At 38.3% G+C, this 17,183-nt stretch overlaps 1 protein-coding gene across 2 annotated transcripts in view; it reads right to left on the reverse strand.

Moving 5' to 3' along the window:
* The window catches only part of LOC121510267 (rasGAP-activating-like protein 1), a 39,037-nt gene that overhangs the window by 14,761 nt on the left and 7,093 nt on the right, over window positions 1-17,183 (reverse strand). For both annotated transcript variants that reach the window (XM_041788238.1, XM_041788237.1), the window contains exons 5-13: window positions 16,196-16,325; window positions 15,548-15,629; window positions 13,404-13,544; window positions 13,142-13,233; window positions 8,420-8,537; window positions 8,080-8,233; window positions 1,304-1,368; window positions 920-1,032; window positions 113-305 (exon numbers count right to left, since the gene is read on the reverse strand). In XM_041788238.1, the coding sequence (XP_041644172.1) occupies window positions 113-305; window positions 920-1,032; window positions 1,304-1,368; window positions 8,080-8,233; window positions 8,420-8,537; window positions 13,142-13,233; window positions 13,404-13,544; window positions 15,548-15,629; window positions 16,196-16,325 (1,088 nt within the window). The remainder of the gene's footprint in view (window positions 1-112; window positions 306-919; window positions 1,033-1,303; window positions 1,369-8,079; window positions 8,234-8,419; window positions 8,538-13,141; window positions 13,234-13,403; window positions 13,545-15,547; window positions 15,630-16,195; window positions 16,326-17,183) is intronic.

The raw sequence follows: 17,183 nt of genomic DNA on the forward strand, positions 1-17,183 counted from the left end.
TGTTGCAGATGTAGCTGGATATAAAACATTTAAATATAATGTAAAAACAAATTGAGATGCTTTACTGATACATTAAAATGCGTTTCTTTCCTGCATTTTCCTTCATCCTGACCTCATTCTCAGGTTCAGCAAATTGCTCCTCCACTCTCTTGTGTAGCTGTTTGAAGGCCACTCTCATAACAGGAGGACACTGATCGACCGAGCCCACGATTGATTCAATGATGCTGGTCAAGTAGCTTTGCAGCATTTCCACACTGCTGTCCCGCACCTCCGCCTCCGACACTGCACCCTTAAACGAAATTCGCCTTCAGACAGAAAGAACAAAAACACAAATGAGTCAACCTCTGTTTCAAAAAAATACTGAGTATTCATAATACGTCAAAAAGAAAAAGGAAAGGCTGAGTCGTTTAAAGATTTCCATGTATCGTGTTAAGACTGAACATAATTTGGCATGTATTTCGATAAAAAGGTGGCTTATAACAGCACTAATGTCCTTCATTATTGTTATGGATGCAGACAGTAAGCTCCGACTTGTCTGGACACATTTATGGGCAGGGAGTGTAGAAAACAAATAAGGTGATGTAAGGCAGAGCTACAGCAGACAAAGCCTGTGCTGGATCCTGAATCTCCCTCCATGCCACAGATAGACATCTCAAGGGGCTCGTAGCAGTTGCCAGGCAACAGCCTTCCCCCTTTTATACAGCTTTTTTTTTCATTTTCTCACACTCATGTCTTCCTCTCTGGGGTGAAGTGTAGAGGAAATCTCTAGAGACAGCTTTTCCATTTGACCGTTTTAGCACGTAGATTTGTGAATCAACAACCCCCAAACCCCCACCTGTCATACCAGCTTTAAAACAAACACCAGTGAAGCATGTGTGGATTATTTCTAGTTTAGACTATATGCACACTCTTATTTTACCTGGTGCGGTTCAGGTCGATCTTACACGGGTCAAGCTCAATGTATTTCTTCTCGTCAAAGATGCGGTTGATGATTGGCTTCAGCACCTCATGCAGATACAGCATACCGACAGCCTGCAGCAAACAACACCATATGTTGGAGAAGTCTCATTTACATATACGCTGCTGGGTGTATTACATCAGCGTGTGAATGTGGAAAAAGAAAACAAGGCCCAGCTTAATCGAATTACATGAAACTAACAGAAACAGGAAATGTCTAGAGGACAACAGCAAAGATTGACAGACAAGTAAGAAACAATTATCAGTCAGGTCATGATTTATATCACAGCAAAGACAGAAAAAAAGGACTGAAAATTCATGATAAACAGTAGATATGTTGATGCACCTTCATGAACTGCTCCATGGCCTTAGAGGAAAGTGAGTTGGAGCGAAATAAAGTGTTTGGATCAGCTGTCAGAGTAAAACAGAAAAGAGTTAATAGATTAAAACAAATTAAACATAAAATAGTGCAGTATATTGATTTATAACAGGGATGTGATAGAGTAGTTTTAGGGCTATTTTCTGGTTATGAATCAGACTAAAATCATAACTGATACCACTTAAAAAAAGAAGAAGTTGCAGTCAGCAGAGAGACTGATTCTTTTTGCATAGCTATGTTTAATGTCTGCATTTGGGTAGGTTTCAGACAGGCAATGAATAGAACAATACCAAAATAACACCTTTTTTACATTTTACTTAGCAAGATAAAGGTGAAATGCACTTTAGTCCACAATGGCAAATGAAAAAAGACAGAATCTGGATGGAAATTTCTAGTTTATGGCTGCATAAAAAATTTAAAATTTAACAATGAGCTTTCGCAACAAACCCAACAAAAAAGTCTGATTTTATCATAGTAAACTAGATAGAAATAGCTTATGCAAACTAGCTATCCTTTCTCACTAAGCATGTAAATTTTCTGAGAAGCTTGCATCATCCTGATACAGTCAGATGAAACGCAAGCAAACTATCAGCTATTAACAGATTAACTGTTGCTAATACAGGGTTAAAAAATGCTTCAATTATTTTGAATTTGCATGAAATGTGTTGCAAACAAGTATAGCTAAAGTTAGTCATGATTCTTTAACATCAGTTTATTTATCACTATGCAATGTCACAATGTCTTTTCATCCCATTATAAAGTACCTGTAAAAGTACTCACCCCCTGGAATATTTTACACTTTTTTTAACAAACCAATCATGGTTTATACGATTTGGCTTAAAAAACTTGTTTAATGTCAAAGTGAAAATAGATTCTACAAAGTAATGCCAATTAAATAAAAAATATGTAATGTAAAATAAGTGACTGCATAAATATTCACACCCTTTTATGTGACTGACCTAATTCAACAGAGGTCTAACCATTTGGTGCTAGTAGTCTCACAATCAGTGAAATGGGGATCACCTAAGTGCAGAGAATGTGGCTCAAAGACATATAAAGACATCCGTGTCTGGAAGGTCCAGTCACTGGTTAATTAGTATTCCTGGCTACCATAACACCATGAAGACAAAAAAAACGCTCAAACCATCTCAGAGAAAAGGTCAGTAAGAAGTACAAGTCGAGATGGAGACTAAAACATTTCCAAGGTACTGAACATCCGAGGTGTTCAATTAAATCCATCATCAAGAAATGTAAGGAATATGGCACATGTGTAAATCTGACTAGACCATAACCTGACACGCCAGATGGATGTGTTTCCCAGATGGATGTGTTTCACACATCCATCTGGGAAAGCTTCAATAGGAAACGTTTGAGAAAAGGCAGAGGCTTTAAAAAAAGCTCGGAGTGTGATCGTATTAACATTCTGTCACATCTCTACGGGCCTATAAGAGCAACAAAACACGTGACGCAGCCGCTATCGAGCCACGCATGCGCAGCTACCGAGGAATAAAGCGAAACATGGCGACTATTGACATGTAAGTACTTTTGAAAAGAAAACAACTCACTGCTGTTCGTTGTTCTTCCTGTAAAGAAGAACTGTTGTCAAGTTCTGATAAAACTGGCGCTTTGGCAGCATCCACGCTAAGCTCTTCCACCATAATTGCGCAGGCCTCTTGCTGCTGCTTGTTTACGTCACAACTCTGCCGTGCCTGAAAGTACTGCCCCTCGTCGCTGATTGGTCCTGTCACTTTCTAACTGGGCCCAAATGGTTCAGATGGGAGCTTAACAAGATGGATTTGCCAGTGAAAAACAAGGAAATGGGCGTATCCATCTGCTTTGCAAGGCAACCTAGATCAGGCCGTCCTCACAAACTGAGTGACCGTGCAAGAAGGTGACGAGTGAGAGAGGCCTGCATACAACAACTGTTACCTGGGTTCTTCAGTAGTAAAAGTAAAAAAGTAAAGAAAAAAAACCCCAAAAACATAATAACTGCCTCCATGCCTGACAATTTAAAATAATGAACTCCACATCCCTCTGTAAAGAAGGATTTGAGTTAGAAAGGGAAGAGATCAATATTTTATCTGAGAAAAGGAGGACAAAACTGAGATACTGAGAAAGAAAGTTTCCAAGAGAAGCTACTTTAGCTGCAGACATTACTTATAGAGACCTGTTTTGCTCTTTGTACCTGCAGAGGTATTTGTCTGTAAAATGTTCCCAACCACAGAGAACTGAAGGGATGACGCATTTTTAGCATTGTGTGGGTTTCATTGATAAAAAGTCAGTGTTTTTTTTTTCCATGAGCTTTCGGATTATTAGGAAGGAAGTACACCAAGGTCGACTGACTTCCACATCCCGACCACTGAGCTTTCACCTCTAATTTCACGCTCTTACCTTTTCTACAAAAAACTTCCCTCTCAGTGTGAACAACAAATTGTAAGTTTGAGTCAAAGCAGGTTTAGCCCAAAACACACACCAGGTGAAAGGACTGGTATGACCTGACATGTTTGGTGTAATGACCTTTACTGTCCCCGACAAACTGTGGCCTCAGTTGGCTACTTGTTAGCTACTGACTTATTAAAAGGAAAATGTCAAACTTTAAAATGGGGCACTTCAAGATGTATTTTATGCTGTAGGAAAAAATGTAAAGCTCTAAAGCTTGTGTTAATGACAGACCTTATTCTGAGCATCTTACCCAAAATTGTTCACAAACCCCACAGACTTAGAGACGGGGTGCTAAAACACTGGTACAAAGTTAAACTTTGCCACAGGAGCTTTAAAGAAGCATGACTGTAATAAATTTAATAAAAGGAAATAGAGAAGGGTGTATTTATTCTATTATTGCACAACACCTTTGAATATCTGCTCTTAAACTTCACAAGTTTGAGAATAACATGTAGTTAATCACAATAAAGAAAAAAGAAGTTTTGTGAAAACGTTTAAAAAATGTGTATGTTTGGAGTGCTCTTTTGATTTTAAAACATGCAGTCACAGAAACAACAAGAAAAAAAAACTCCATGGCACTCTCTTTAAACAAGTGGTCAATAACCTGGGGTCTGGACAACCCATAGGGGGTCCTGTCTTCTCTGACGTTGCCATAGTTAGTTGTGCATATTTTTGCAACATCATGATTACAAACATTATGTACGATAGTACATTAGGAACAGCCTAAAAGATAAAATCAGAAGAGAGGATCTATTTGAGAAAAAAATAAGATAAAAATAAAAAAAATAAGAAAGAAAAAAAAATGAATTAAAAAATTTGAGATTTTCAAGTTGTATATCTACAAGAAACCAAAGTCAGATTTTCTTGGGTTAAATGCCGTAACTTTGTGAGAAAAAAATGAAATGTCAAAGTTTTAAAGTCATAAATTTACAACATTGTAAAGTCAAACAGTAGTTTGATAGTCCTAGTTTACAGAAATGTCTCTTCTAAGTCCAGATGATAATGATAATGTGATGATAATTGGCTAAAATCAAAAGTACTTCCTTTTTGATCAGTCCCTGTAAAAAGAAGAATTCTGCTCTCAACAGCAGGAATTGTGCAAGGAAAAAGTCTTCGTCTGATTTTCCCCCACCCAATCAGCTGTTTTGGACTTTATAGTCCCAGAAATTCTGAGTTTTAGTTTACCTAAATTTACAGATCTTAAAGAATACAAGTTTATTTTTTTCTTATAAATCTAAAACTTTTTAAACTTGGATTTTTTTCTTTCTTGAAAATTAACAGATCCCCTTTATTTTTCTATTTCTTGTTTCTATTTATTATAGTGGCCCTGATATGCCTTCATAAAAATAAATATTTTATATATCATATAAAGATCTTTTGGTAATTAAGTAAGTAGTTTTATCATGTTTTGACTTTGTCAATGAAAACAACCAAGACTGATGTTTAAATTTTTCAAGTGGGTCCTAGGGGGGCTTAGCTTTACTTAGATATGAGCAGAGGGGTCCCTTGGGAAAAAGGTTGGGAACTAATGCTTTGAAATATCAAAATACCTTCATTTTCCTCATTTTTTAAATATGACCTTATATTTGATGTTTGACTTATTTATAAACGTATCATTGCTTCTTGATTCAGTAATTTGTTTAATTCTAGCTGAGGAACTTGTTTATAGCGGAGTATTGTAAAAGTGCTACATAGATAAAGCTTTATTTACTCTTGATGACTGTTGTAGTAAAAAGCATGATCAAAACCCTCCTTGGGTTTATTGTAATGCTTGGAGGAGATCTCGGAGAATCATTTCTCCAGTGTATTAAGTGAAAGTGAATAAATCATTTTGTTTTTTTTGGCTCTTCTGTTGCTGCCTTTTGGTCTGGCTTGTGTTTTTGGGTGAGCTTGCTTTTTATTCTGTTTGATCTATGTTTATCTGCCTGGCATTGATCTGCTTTGGAGACAGAGAGCTCAGAGTCACAAATAAAAAGACAGGCTGTCTCGCTGCAGCGTCCTTTAAATCCGTCAAGGTGGTGGTACTAGAATATCCATGGCGACAGAAGTGGGTGGCCAGGTAAGATATTTTGCTTTTGAGGAGAAGAATTTACGGGGAAACGCTGGATTATTCTGCAGCACGGTGTGTTCGGTACATTTCCTCTACCCAACTTTAATTTCTGTCGGCTCCCTACCATCTTTTCCCGATCAAACAGTTACTGTTCTGATCATGTGGAGTTGCTATGGAAACGCAGTGCTTATTATCTCAAACTACACCAACAGAAGCCAAAGACCAGAGCACAACTCTGTGTGTGAATTAGCAATGTGGATGTAATGTGGAGGCAAAAAAAACATGGCTAACAGAGACCACAGAGGGGCCAAAAAAAGAACGCTGGGTGAGTAAATAATTGGCGTCGGGCTCGTAAATATAGTGCGGGTGGACTTGAAGTGCCCACACACGCACCATGAATGTGTTGTTCACAGACCTTGATGTCAATTAAGTGTTGAACAGAAGCAGTGATCAGGAGGCAACCAGAGAGGAGAAATAAAGCAATCTGGCAGGTCCTAAACTCTGACTAATCGAGATAAACTTAGGGTCTTACGCACATTGAATGTTACATAATCACTGCTGTTACATTACAACAGTGAAAAATTAAAATATTACTTTTCTATTGGATGTGTAAACATCACTAATTCACTAAAATGATATGAAGACTGCTTCAGATAATTTTTATCTATTTTTTTAAATAAAGCGTGGTCTAGACCTGCCCCCTGGTTACACTTTATGGACAAAAGTATTTGGTCACAACTGTTAATTATGAAATTCAGGTGTTTCAATCAGACCTGTTGCCACATATGTATAATATCAAGCACCTCGCCATGCAGTCTCCATTTGCAAACGTTTGTGATACAGCATGGGTCATTCTGAAGAGCTCAGTGACGTCATGCATGGTACTGTGATGGATGCCACCTTTACAATAAGAAGGTTTGTGAAACTTTAGCCCTGCTGGGTATTCCACAGTAAACTGTAAGTGATGTTATTAGAAAGTGGAAGCATTTAGGAAAAAACAACTCAGCCACAACACTCCACACAGGATCTCTTGAGCTCAGTTAGGGTGACCATCAGGTTCTTGGTCACCTCTCTTATCAAGGCCCTTCTCCACCTTCTCCACTTGGCCGGGGGACCAGCTCTTGGAAGAGTCCTAGTTGTGCCAGACTTCCCCCATTTGAGATTATGGAAGCCACTGTGGCTGAAACTGTTGCACTCTGGGGAACCTTCAGTGCAACAGATTTTTTGTAGTCTTCCCAGATCTGTGCCTTTCAACAACATGTCTCTGAGCTCTGCAGGCAGTTCCTTTGACCTCATGGCTTGCATTTTGCTAAGATATGCATTGTCAGCTGTGAGGCGTTCTATAGAGAGGTGTGTGTCATTCAAAATCATGTCCATTCAATCTAATTTACCACAGGTGGGCTCCAATCAAGGGGCAAAAACATCCCTGCCATGATGCAGAGAAATGGGATACAACAGAGCTAAATTTCTAGTGTTTTTAAAGGGTCTGAATACTTATGTCTGTGATACTTCAGTTTTTAATCTTAAATAAATTAACAAAAATGTCTAAAAATTTGTTTTCACTTTGTCGTTATGGGGTAAAGAGTGTAGATTAAAGAGGAAAAAAAAATGAAAACCACAGTGGTGTCAGGTTGCAACATGGCAAAATTGAAAAAAGTGAAGGGGGTCTGAATGCACTGTGATCCCTCGGTTACTGACACATCTAACTAAAGTTTTTGTTGCTCTTTTCAAATTGAATAACTACATTCTCGATCTGAACTTTAATCTCTGCATTTTTTACACCATACTTCTTTCACTCACATTGATTTATACGACATTTCAAACTGTCTCTTTCTTGCTTTTTCTGTCTATTTCTTTTTACCATGTAAAATACAAGTTTTAAGTTTTTTTCATTTGCTTTACCTTTTACTCCTTCTGTTCTCTGCTATATTGTTATATTTTCATATATTTTGCCCTCTTGAGTTAATGTTATTTCCTTTCATGGTGAAACTGTCTTGCTGTATCTCACCCATGCTGTTTGGTTGAGTGACAGCAGGGTTTGATGTTTTTCTTATTTCTTAAACTCTTTGTAAACTCTTCCTTTTAAAGTTGCTGTATAAAAAGTTATAATTATCATTACTGTTCATGAGATATTAAGGTGTCTATCTGAACTTTTATTTCTGCATTTCTGACATCACACTTTTTTATAATTCTAATTAAAAATCAGTCATTTAAATTTCAATCAGTTATGCTGTTGTTCTTTTAATCTTACTGGTGTGGTTGACCTCCCGGGTGTTCAGGTAATCCAGAAACGGCACCACCAGACCCTGACCCAGATAAATCTTCACCAGAGTCATCGCCACATCCTGCCGACTCTCCACTGTGGTTACTTCCTCAAGCATGGTCAGAGCACTGGTGTCCTCCACCTGAGGAGAAAAATAGTCAGATAAAATCATGCCTCTGACATGGAAAAAGACTTTACATCAGTTTAAAGCAACTATGGAAAGATCAGTGAAGTCAAGATAATTTAGGATTAAATCCCTTTAAATGATAGAGTATTATGAAGCGTACAGATGAAAGTATAGATATAAAGAGAGAAATGTGATGGCGACCTCTGTGGGTGAGATAACTGACTCCACTAGAAGGTGGATGAGGGGCTGGTAGTACACAGACGGCAAGATCCGATCCTCCACCAAACGCACCTTTAGACGCAGTGCTCCCAGCTTTCCACTGATGACAGAGAATAATCTGTGACTGCAAGAAAACTTACGAAAATGTAAAACAAATATGAATTCTCAGGTTTTGTGATTTTGTGGAGGTGAGGACAATCAAAGATGCCTAAACTGTTGCGTTTTTGTTAAGCAGTGTTAGTCATACATGCTGTTTTTGTGAGAATGATTACACAGCTTAGAGTTTTTTATATATCTGTTTTAAGTACTGTAAGTATATTCCATATTTTAACAAGGAAAAAAAATGACAAAAAACAACATTTTAACAACCAGTATCAAGGACCCTATTTTTAAGAAAATTGGCCAACATGGCATGATCACACAGTTTTTTTTACTGTAGCAGACTCCTTGTTTTAGAGGTCAAATTAACTGGTCAATTTGGGTCAAATTATTAATTTTTAAGGCAATAGCCATGAAATAGGTCAGGGAATGTTTAGTAAGTGTGTGGTGTTATCAGGAACCCCCTCAATGTGAACAAGACCATGACATGAAGCACCTAAAACAGCGGTTCTCAACTTGTGGGTCGGGACCCAGTTGCTGTTTTCAGTGGGTTATGAATATATGCCTTGAATAAAAAACCAAGACAGTCTATGTACAGAACATCTAAGCAGACATACACCAATATTATTTCTTTTACCCTCTTTTGCTGGGAAAAAAAATGAATGTTGGTAGCTCTCTGGACATCTTGACTTGTTTATCATCTTTTCTCAGGATAACAAAGCTGGTTTTCCCTAGATAATTTAATTTCTCAAAATGGCAAGATAACCAAAAAAAAAAAACAACATGTTTTCACAGGAGAAGAGTTAAATAAAATGTATGCATGCATGTCCTCTAGTACTGATGAGACTTTTAAACACTCTTAGTTCGGTTATATTTTTTGTTCCATCTAAACCCCTTTGTATTCCAACGACAACGCAAATAAACAATATTGCAAACAATTTCAACGTTTGAGATTCCTTTCTATAAATTTTAAGAGTGACATGATTTTGCAAATGAATACACACATTTTAAAAATATTTGCTCTGCAAAAGTCTGCAATGTGTTTGCACTACACTCTGATAAACTGGGATACATTAGAGCGGACGATAAAATTAGGTTTCTGCTTTCTCTACTCTGATTCGTGTGTGCCAGCATGGTTACGCACAGCTCAGTGCCATTTTATTTCACTGTGTCAAGATCACAGCTGCTCTGTTTTTTTAACCAAGTTGGAAAGGAGAAAGAGAACCAACTAACATTCATCCTGTAAACTAAATAATGCTAATGATAATATCAAGGGCACACTCGGGGTTCACTGCAAGGGACGGCTCACCAGTTTGTGTTATGGGACTGGTGAGAGGAGTACCTTCAAGGAGCTGATTGACCCAGAGCAGTGATTGTCCATATCTCTGAGGCAAGATGGGACTTTGTACAGTGGGTATGGAAAGTATTCAGCCCTCCTTACATTTTTCACTCTTTGTTAAATTGCAGCCAATTGCTAAAATCATTTAAGATGATTTTTCCTCATTAATGTAAACAGCATTTTGACAGAAAATCACAGAATTGTAGACATTTTTGCAAATTCATTAAAAAAAGAAATACTGAAACATCACTTGGCCAAAAGTATTCAGACCTTTTGCTGTGACCTTCATATATTTAACTCAGGTGCTGTCCATTTCTTCTGATCATCCTTGAGATGGTTCTACACCTTTTTTGGAGTCCAGCTGTGTTTAATTAAATTGATTAGACTTGATTAGAAAAGGCACATACCTGTATATATATAACCTTACAGCTCACAGCGCATGTCAAAGCAAATGAGAATCATGAGGTCAAAGGAACTGCCCGAAGAGCTCAGAGACAGAATTGTGGCAAGGCACAGATCTGGCCAAGGTTACAAAATTTTTTTGCTGCACTTAAGGTTTCTTAGAGCACAGTGGCCTCTATAAACCTTAATGGAAGAAGTTTGGGACGACCAGAAGTCTTCCTAGAGCTTGCTTCCAGCCAAACTGAGCAATCGGGATGGAAGAGACTTGGTGAAAGAGGTAAAGAAGAACCCAAAGATCACTGTGGTTGAGCTCCAGAGATGCAGTGGGGAGATGGGAGAAAGTTCTAGAAAGTCAACCATCACTGCAGCCCTCTACCAACCGGGGCTTTATGGCAGAGTGGCCGACAGAAGCCTCTCCTCAGTGCAACACACATGAAAGCCTGCATAGTGTTTGCCAAAAAACACATGGACTCCCATACTATGAGAAATAAGATTCTCTGATTGAACTTTTTGGCCTTAATTCTAAGTGGTATGTGTGGAGACAACCAGGCACCTCTCATCACCTACCTACCTAATACAATCCCAAAGGTGAAGCATGGTGGTGGCAGCATCATGCTGTGGGGGTGTTTTTCAGCTGCAGGGACAGGACAACTGGTTTGCAATTGAAGGAAAGATGAATGTGGCCAAGTACAGAGATATCCTGGAAGAAAACCTTTTCCCAGAGTGCTCAGGACCTCAGACTGGGCCAAAGGTTCACCTTCCAACAAGACAATGACACTAAGCACACAGCTAAAATAACAAAGGAGTGGCTTAGGAACAACTCTGTGACTGTTCTTGAATGGCTCAGCCAGAGCCCTGACTTAAACCCAATTGAGCATCTCTGGAGAGACCTGAAAATGGCTGTCCATCAGCGATCACCATCCAACCTGACAGAACTGGAGAGGATCTGCAAGGAGGAATGGCAGAGGATCCCCAAATACAGGTGTGAAAAACTTGTTGCATCATTCCCAAGAAGACTCATGGGTGTTATAAGCTCAAAGGGCTGCTTCAACTCAATACTGAAAAAAGGGTCTGAAAACTTGTGACCATGTGATATTTCAGTATTTGTTCTTTAATAAAGTTGCAATAATGTCTACAATTCTGTGTTTTTCCATCAAAATGGGCTGCTGTGTGTACATTAATGAGGAAAAAAAATCAACTTAAATGATTTTAGCAAATGGCTGCAAATTAACAAAGATTGGAAAATGTAAGGGGGTCTGAATACTTTCTGTACCCACTGTATGTATCATTGGAGGTAGTGAACAGCTCCAGCTGAGTGCATAGCACATTTCTGTTCACATGGACATGTGACATGAGAACCCAGTGGCAGGTTTGTAAAGAGTTAAGTGGTGATTGTTTCATTCTCTTCAAATTTGCAGTGAATAAAAAAGCTTTAAGTGCCGTGTCACAGATTAAAGTCCACCGTTTGCACTGCTCTCACCTCTTAAGCAATAAAAATGAGCAGTAGGCTCTCGTTTCTAACCTTTTTACCAGCAAATCATATGAGGCTTCAAATACAAGATAAGCGCTGTGAAGATTATTAGAATTATTTGTCTGTCCAGTTACTTTGCCAAACTATCTTCAACAGGACTGTCAATAAAATCTGAAGTCTACATTTTCAAACCTCTGCATGACTCCTCTGAGTCTTTTGTTCCAAGTTAAATATTATGAAGTGGATTTAAGGCCACAGCAATTTTCATAAGTTTTATTTGTCTTCTTCTCTGTGTCAACATCAGATGTCCCAGAGTTTGTAGGCTGCTTGCACATAATATATTAGAGACTGAAAATAACTCAGCACTTCCTAGAGACAGATAGTTATGTGAAAAGGAGAAAAATCATCATGTGGTGTTATAGAGAGGACAACGCTTTTACTCCTTTATCTGCCTTAAATCAAAAAGAACAGACAGTGTTTTGATTGGCCAGATTTGTTCTCGTCTGGAGTGAAATAAAAAAAAAATTGACTATGGTTTGAAAAAATATTAGCTGCAACTTTGCACTATGAAATAATGTTGCTGGTGTGAAAGCTTGCATTGACCTGGTACATGCTTGAAAAAGAATAATTACATGCAACTTATTCACATGAAAAAAGCATCCCTTAAAGGGATATTTTATTTTAATATTTTTGAAGTTAAGTTATATGAGGTACATAGCAGAAGGTGTCATTTGCCTCCAGTGATTTTAGTGAGCATTGCTCCTTTAAGAAGGACTTGCTGGTTGTAGCCAGGAAGCTAGGCTTTACAGCGTGACAGATGGGTACAGTTTCTCCGTAGAATTAAGTGAGCTTTTGGTAAAAATAGGCCACAAAAAAATGTTGGCTCAGAACATATGCACTTTCAAAAATTTTTGAAGCATTTTATTTCATACCCAGAAAGCCTCTGTGTTTTTGTCACTATTTTGCAATGCAATAGCATGTAACTGGTGGCCAAAGCCTGCATTGCAAAATAGTTACAAGAACACTGAGGCTTTATGGGAAATATTCTAAAAATTGGGTCATGGTCTCTTATTAAGGAGATGGTTGTGGGTCCTGAGTATAGTCCAATCGAGAACCACTGACCCAAAGCACCCTAAACTGTGCATCATGTCCTGATAGTCCTCTGAGACTCTCTTAACTTTGACACCCTGAAGGAACTGAAAGTGTTATACCTGTTTTTACATCAGCATACTTCACTCGAAGCATGATAAAACTTAACGAGGAGAACAAACATTTTCTTTGATTGCCGTCATTCATTTGACGTTGATTAATTTGATTCCTAAAAATAATTCCTCTGTATTTCAAGTACACAAACTCAACACACAGAACAAACAAGCACACCCAGAATCCTCACCCAGCATCAACCTCGTTGTTTCCCAAGGGCAGCAAACGAAACCAGCCTTCTAGCAGAGGTGTCTTGTGCAAACAAGCAAAAGGGATCTCTACCTGTGGAAGGGAAAAACAAACCAGGACACAGATATAGGTCAGGGAAAATTACCTATTAGGGAATTGCATGTGAAATAATCAATCATACATCTGTGTCAGGCATTTTTTTAGTGATCAGACCATAAAATTAATGAAATGTGCAGTATTTATTATGAGGATAGCTTCTTCACCTTTCCCAAAAAGTCATTCTTGCCCACCATGTCCCAGTCCCAGACCTCTAAAGTGATGTTTCCCTCCTCACTCAGCTCCTCTGGATCCAGCTCCAGCTCTAAAGTCTCTCCCCAGTGAGGGAAACGGGTCTTCTTTATTATCTAAAAAACCACAGTAAGTTTTAGTGATAGAACATCCTTAAAAAATATGCAGCCTTCCCCTGATCTGTGCTTTGCAACAATCCTGTCTCTTAGCTCTGCAGGCAGTTCTTTCAACCTCATGGCTTGGTTTTTGCCCTGATATGCATTGTCAACTGTGAGGCCTTCTATAGAGACATGTATTCCTTTCTAAATCATGTACAATCAACTTAACTTACCACTGGCAGACTCTAATCAAGGTGTATAATCATAACAGCAAAGATCAAGAGAAAAGGGAGGAGCCTGAGATAAATTTCAAGCGTTTTTGAAAATAATCTTTGCAAAGGGCATCAGGCTGCAATATTACAAAACTGAAAAAAGTGAATAGGATCTGAATACTTTTACTTTGAATGCACTGCAGTTTTGCCTCCATCAAAGCAAGTTCATAAGCTCTGTTAAATGGGGAAAAAGAAAGTCAAGGAAACATTGATGTCAGACACTCCTGATACCTTCTCATCTACCTTCCTTGTTCCATCTCAACATGAGCTACAGAGAGGAGATTTAAAGGGGTGGCCAGGGAAAAATATTGCGCCACATTGCAATGCATCACTTGCATGCTGTCAGGATACTACAACAGAAATCAATATAATCAAGCTGATTTTGTTGCTGGTGCTTGCGCCACATATAGTTGGTGTTACAACTACAAAAAAGAAGCCTTAGGGGTCCACAATCATGCCGGCAGGATTTCATCATCTGCTATTTTTATAACATTATAGCATGAAAACAAAGCCACATTTTGCATTGCAATCACTTAGTGAGGGAAGCGTGATTTTTTAAGCTCTCTTTCAGTTTGTGTTTGATGTCAATAGGCCAAGTAAAACAGGAAATATGATAATTGGAATTTGATATAAAAACAATGTTAATGTTACACATAGAGGGCAGTGGGCCATACTGAACAGGACTGGCACTGGTATTTTTTTTCATTATTTCAGCATTTTGTAATTTCTTTTTTAAAAAATGACAATATACTGTTTAAATAACAATTTTTAAAAATCCATTTTGGGGATTGGTGTTTTTTGGAGGTCCTATATCTAATAAAGTAAATTAAAATTAAAAGAATATAGTTTTCATTTCATAAGCTGAGGTGGTGAGGAAAAAAAAATACCAAACATTAAGCATGGTATACATTTTCAGAGGGATTTTTTTTATTGTCAAAATAAAAGTATTCAGAAAATGGCAAAATAGCAGTGGACCTCTAAGGGTTAACAACATCCAAAACATTGAAAACGGTTGGAAATATTTAATATGCATACATCACATAGGAATATCCATCCATCCATTTTTTATACCGCTTATCCCATTGGGGGTCACAGGGGGGCTGGAGCCTATCCCAGCTGTCATTGGGCAAGAGGTGGGGTACACCCTGGACTGGTCGCCAGTAAATCGCAGGGATGACATATAGAAACAGACAACCAGGCATGATCATACCCACACCTAAGGCCAATTTTAGAGTCACCAATTAACCTAATTAGCATGTTTTTGTTGGTGGGAGGAGGCCGGAGTAACCGGCGAGAACCCACGCATGCACAGGGAGAACATGCAAACTCTGCACAGAAAGGCCCTGACTGGGAAGTAAACCAGGAACCTTCTTGCCAGAATTTAAGAGTAAAAAATTCTATATACTGTACTTTAATTTCAGTCAATTTCCCTCTATATTCTTTTCTTTTATTGAAATCCTTGTTGCTAATAGAAATATGTTTAATTTGAGTATTTTTACTGTTTTTGATCAAATTGTTTTTTGTTAAACATATATGTTACATCATCCATTAATGACTGTAAGTCTTACTGTTTGAATTCTTTCAGCTGTCTCACTGCATAGCTTTCTCTATTGTTTATCTTTATTTATCTGTCACTGTATTGTCATGTGATGTCACAAAAATAAAAACAAAGAAAAAAATATTAAAGAAAGAGAACGTAGAGCATGTCCTTAATGCTCCTGTACATGCATATACACACACTGGGCTCACCGAGGTCTCCGCACTGTGGTTGTTGTAAATAACTCTTGCAAATGGATCAGATGTTCCTGAAATGTCTCTTGGAGCCAAGTCTCTGCAGGGACCACCAGACAGAAAGACAACAGAAGTGATCAATAAACCCCGATGCTCAACAAGATCCTGTTTCTGGTCTGTGAATTAAGTAAGACACAAAGAGGCAGCAAAGGAAGACAAAAACAACTGCTTTTCGCTTGACCTTATTCTTTCAGGTTTAGTTCACTTTCACTGAAGCTTGTCTGACTAATGCTGTGTCAAACCCTGATTGACATGCTCATAAGAAGGAGAGGCTGTAGCCTGGGATGCACAGATGGGGCAGTGTGTGGTGTGATGGAGGCAGAGTGAGTCAGGAGGGGAGTGTGGAGGCCTGCCGGGATGATGGTGATAACGTTTCAACACAGGAACAGTGATGGCACTGTGAGCTCACAGATTCAGAAACACAACTTCTGCCTCATGACGGGATTCATCAAAACTACACTGAAGTTATTTGTTAGTTTAACTCTTACAGCTTTTATTTACACAAGCGCCATCAAACTCCTACTGATCTAGTGTTTAGCTTGTCAATCATTACCTAGATATTTAATTTTCTTCATACTCTGACGCTGTACAGCTCAGTTTTGTTACCTGGCTTCAATAACTTGACATCTCAGGCTGATCTTGTCTGCATTTTTCAGCAGCAGCAGGTTCAGGTGGATCTCTCCTTGTACTTCTTCATCAGGGTCGACCCTAGTCAGGTTCACCCAGCTATCGAGTCCTGATCATACCACAAAGACAGGCAGAAAAACTCATGTCAGCATTCTAAATTTTGATAAAGGATAATAACCTACAAAACATTTTTAATCAGCTTTTTTAAAAACAAGAATGTGTCATGCTAAGTTTTCCAGCTTTAATGATTAAGTAATATTATTCATATTTAATCAGGAGAGTTTAAGAAAGAAATAGAGATACCTTTCTTTAGAAATAAAAAACTTCTGCACACCTTTAGTTAGACCAATGCAAAGTAAAAAACTTAGAGCTGACTAGTGTGATAACAAAGAACATCTGCCCACTGACCTTGCAATAATGATACAATTGTTAATGAAGAGGGGGGGCATCTTCAATAGGTTAGATGACATGGATGATTTACATCACGCTAAATCACTCAATGATTTAAAATTCTTCTCAGATTTTATGTTCACAAGCAAAGGATGGACATAAGGCTCAGTGACTCTGACCTCTGACCCTCAAAATCTAGCCAGTTAATCCTTGGATGAGCATTCATATTTGTGCAAAGTCTGAGGAAAAGCCCTTAAAGTATTCTTGAGATACACTTTATGGACAAAAGTATTTGGTCACACCTGTAGGTTATTGAATTCAGGTGTTTCAAACAGACCTGTTGCCACAGGTGTATAAAATCAAGCACCTAGCGATGAGGTCTCCATTTCTAAACATTTCTGATACAAAATAGGTCGTTCTAAAGAGCTCAGTGACTTTAAGCGTGGTGGATGCCACCTTTGCAATAAGACGGCTGGTGAAATGTAATCCCTGCTGGATATTCCACAGTGAACTGTGACTGACATTATTAGAAAGTGGAAGCGTTTTGGAACAACAGAAACTCAGCCACAACGTGGAA

This window comes from Cheilinus undulatus, linkage group 5, assembly GCF_018320785.1.
Source record: "Cheilinus undulatus linkage group 5, ASM1832078v1, whole genome shotgun sequence".
NCBI classification, from domain to species: Eukaryota; Metazoa; Chordata; class Actinopteri; order Labriformes; family Labridae; genus Cheilinus; species Cheilinus undulatus.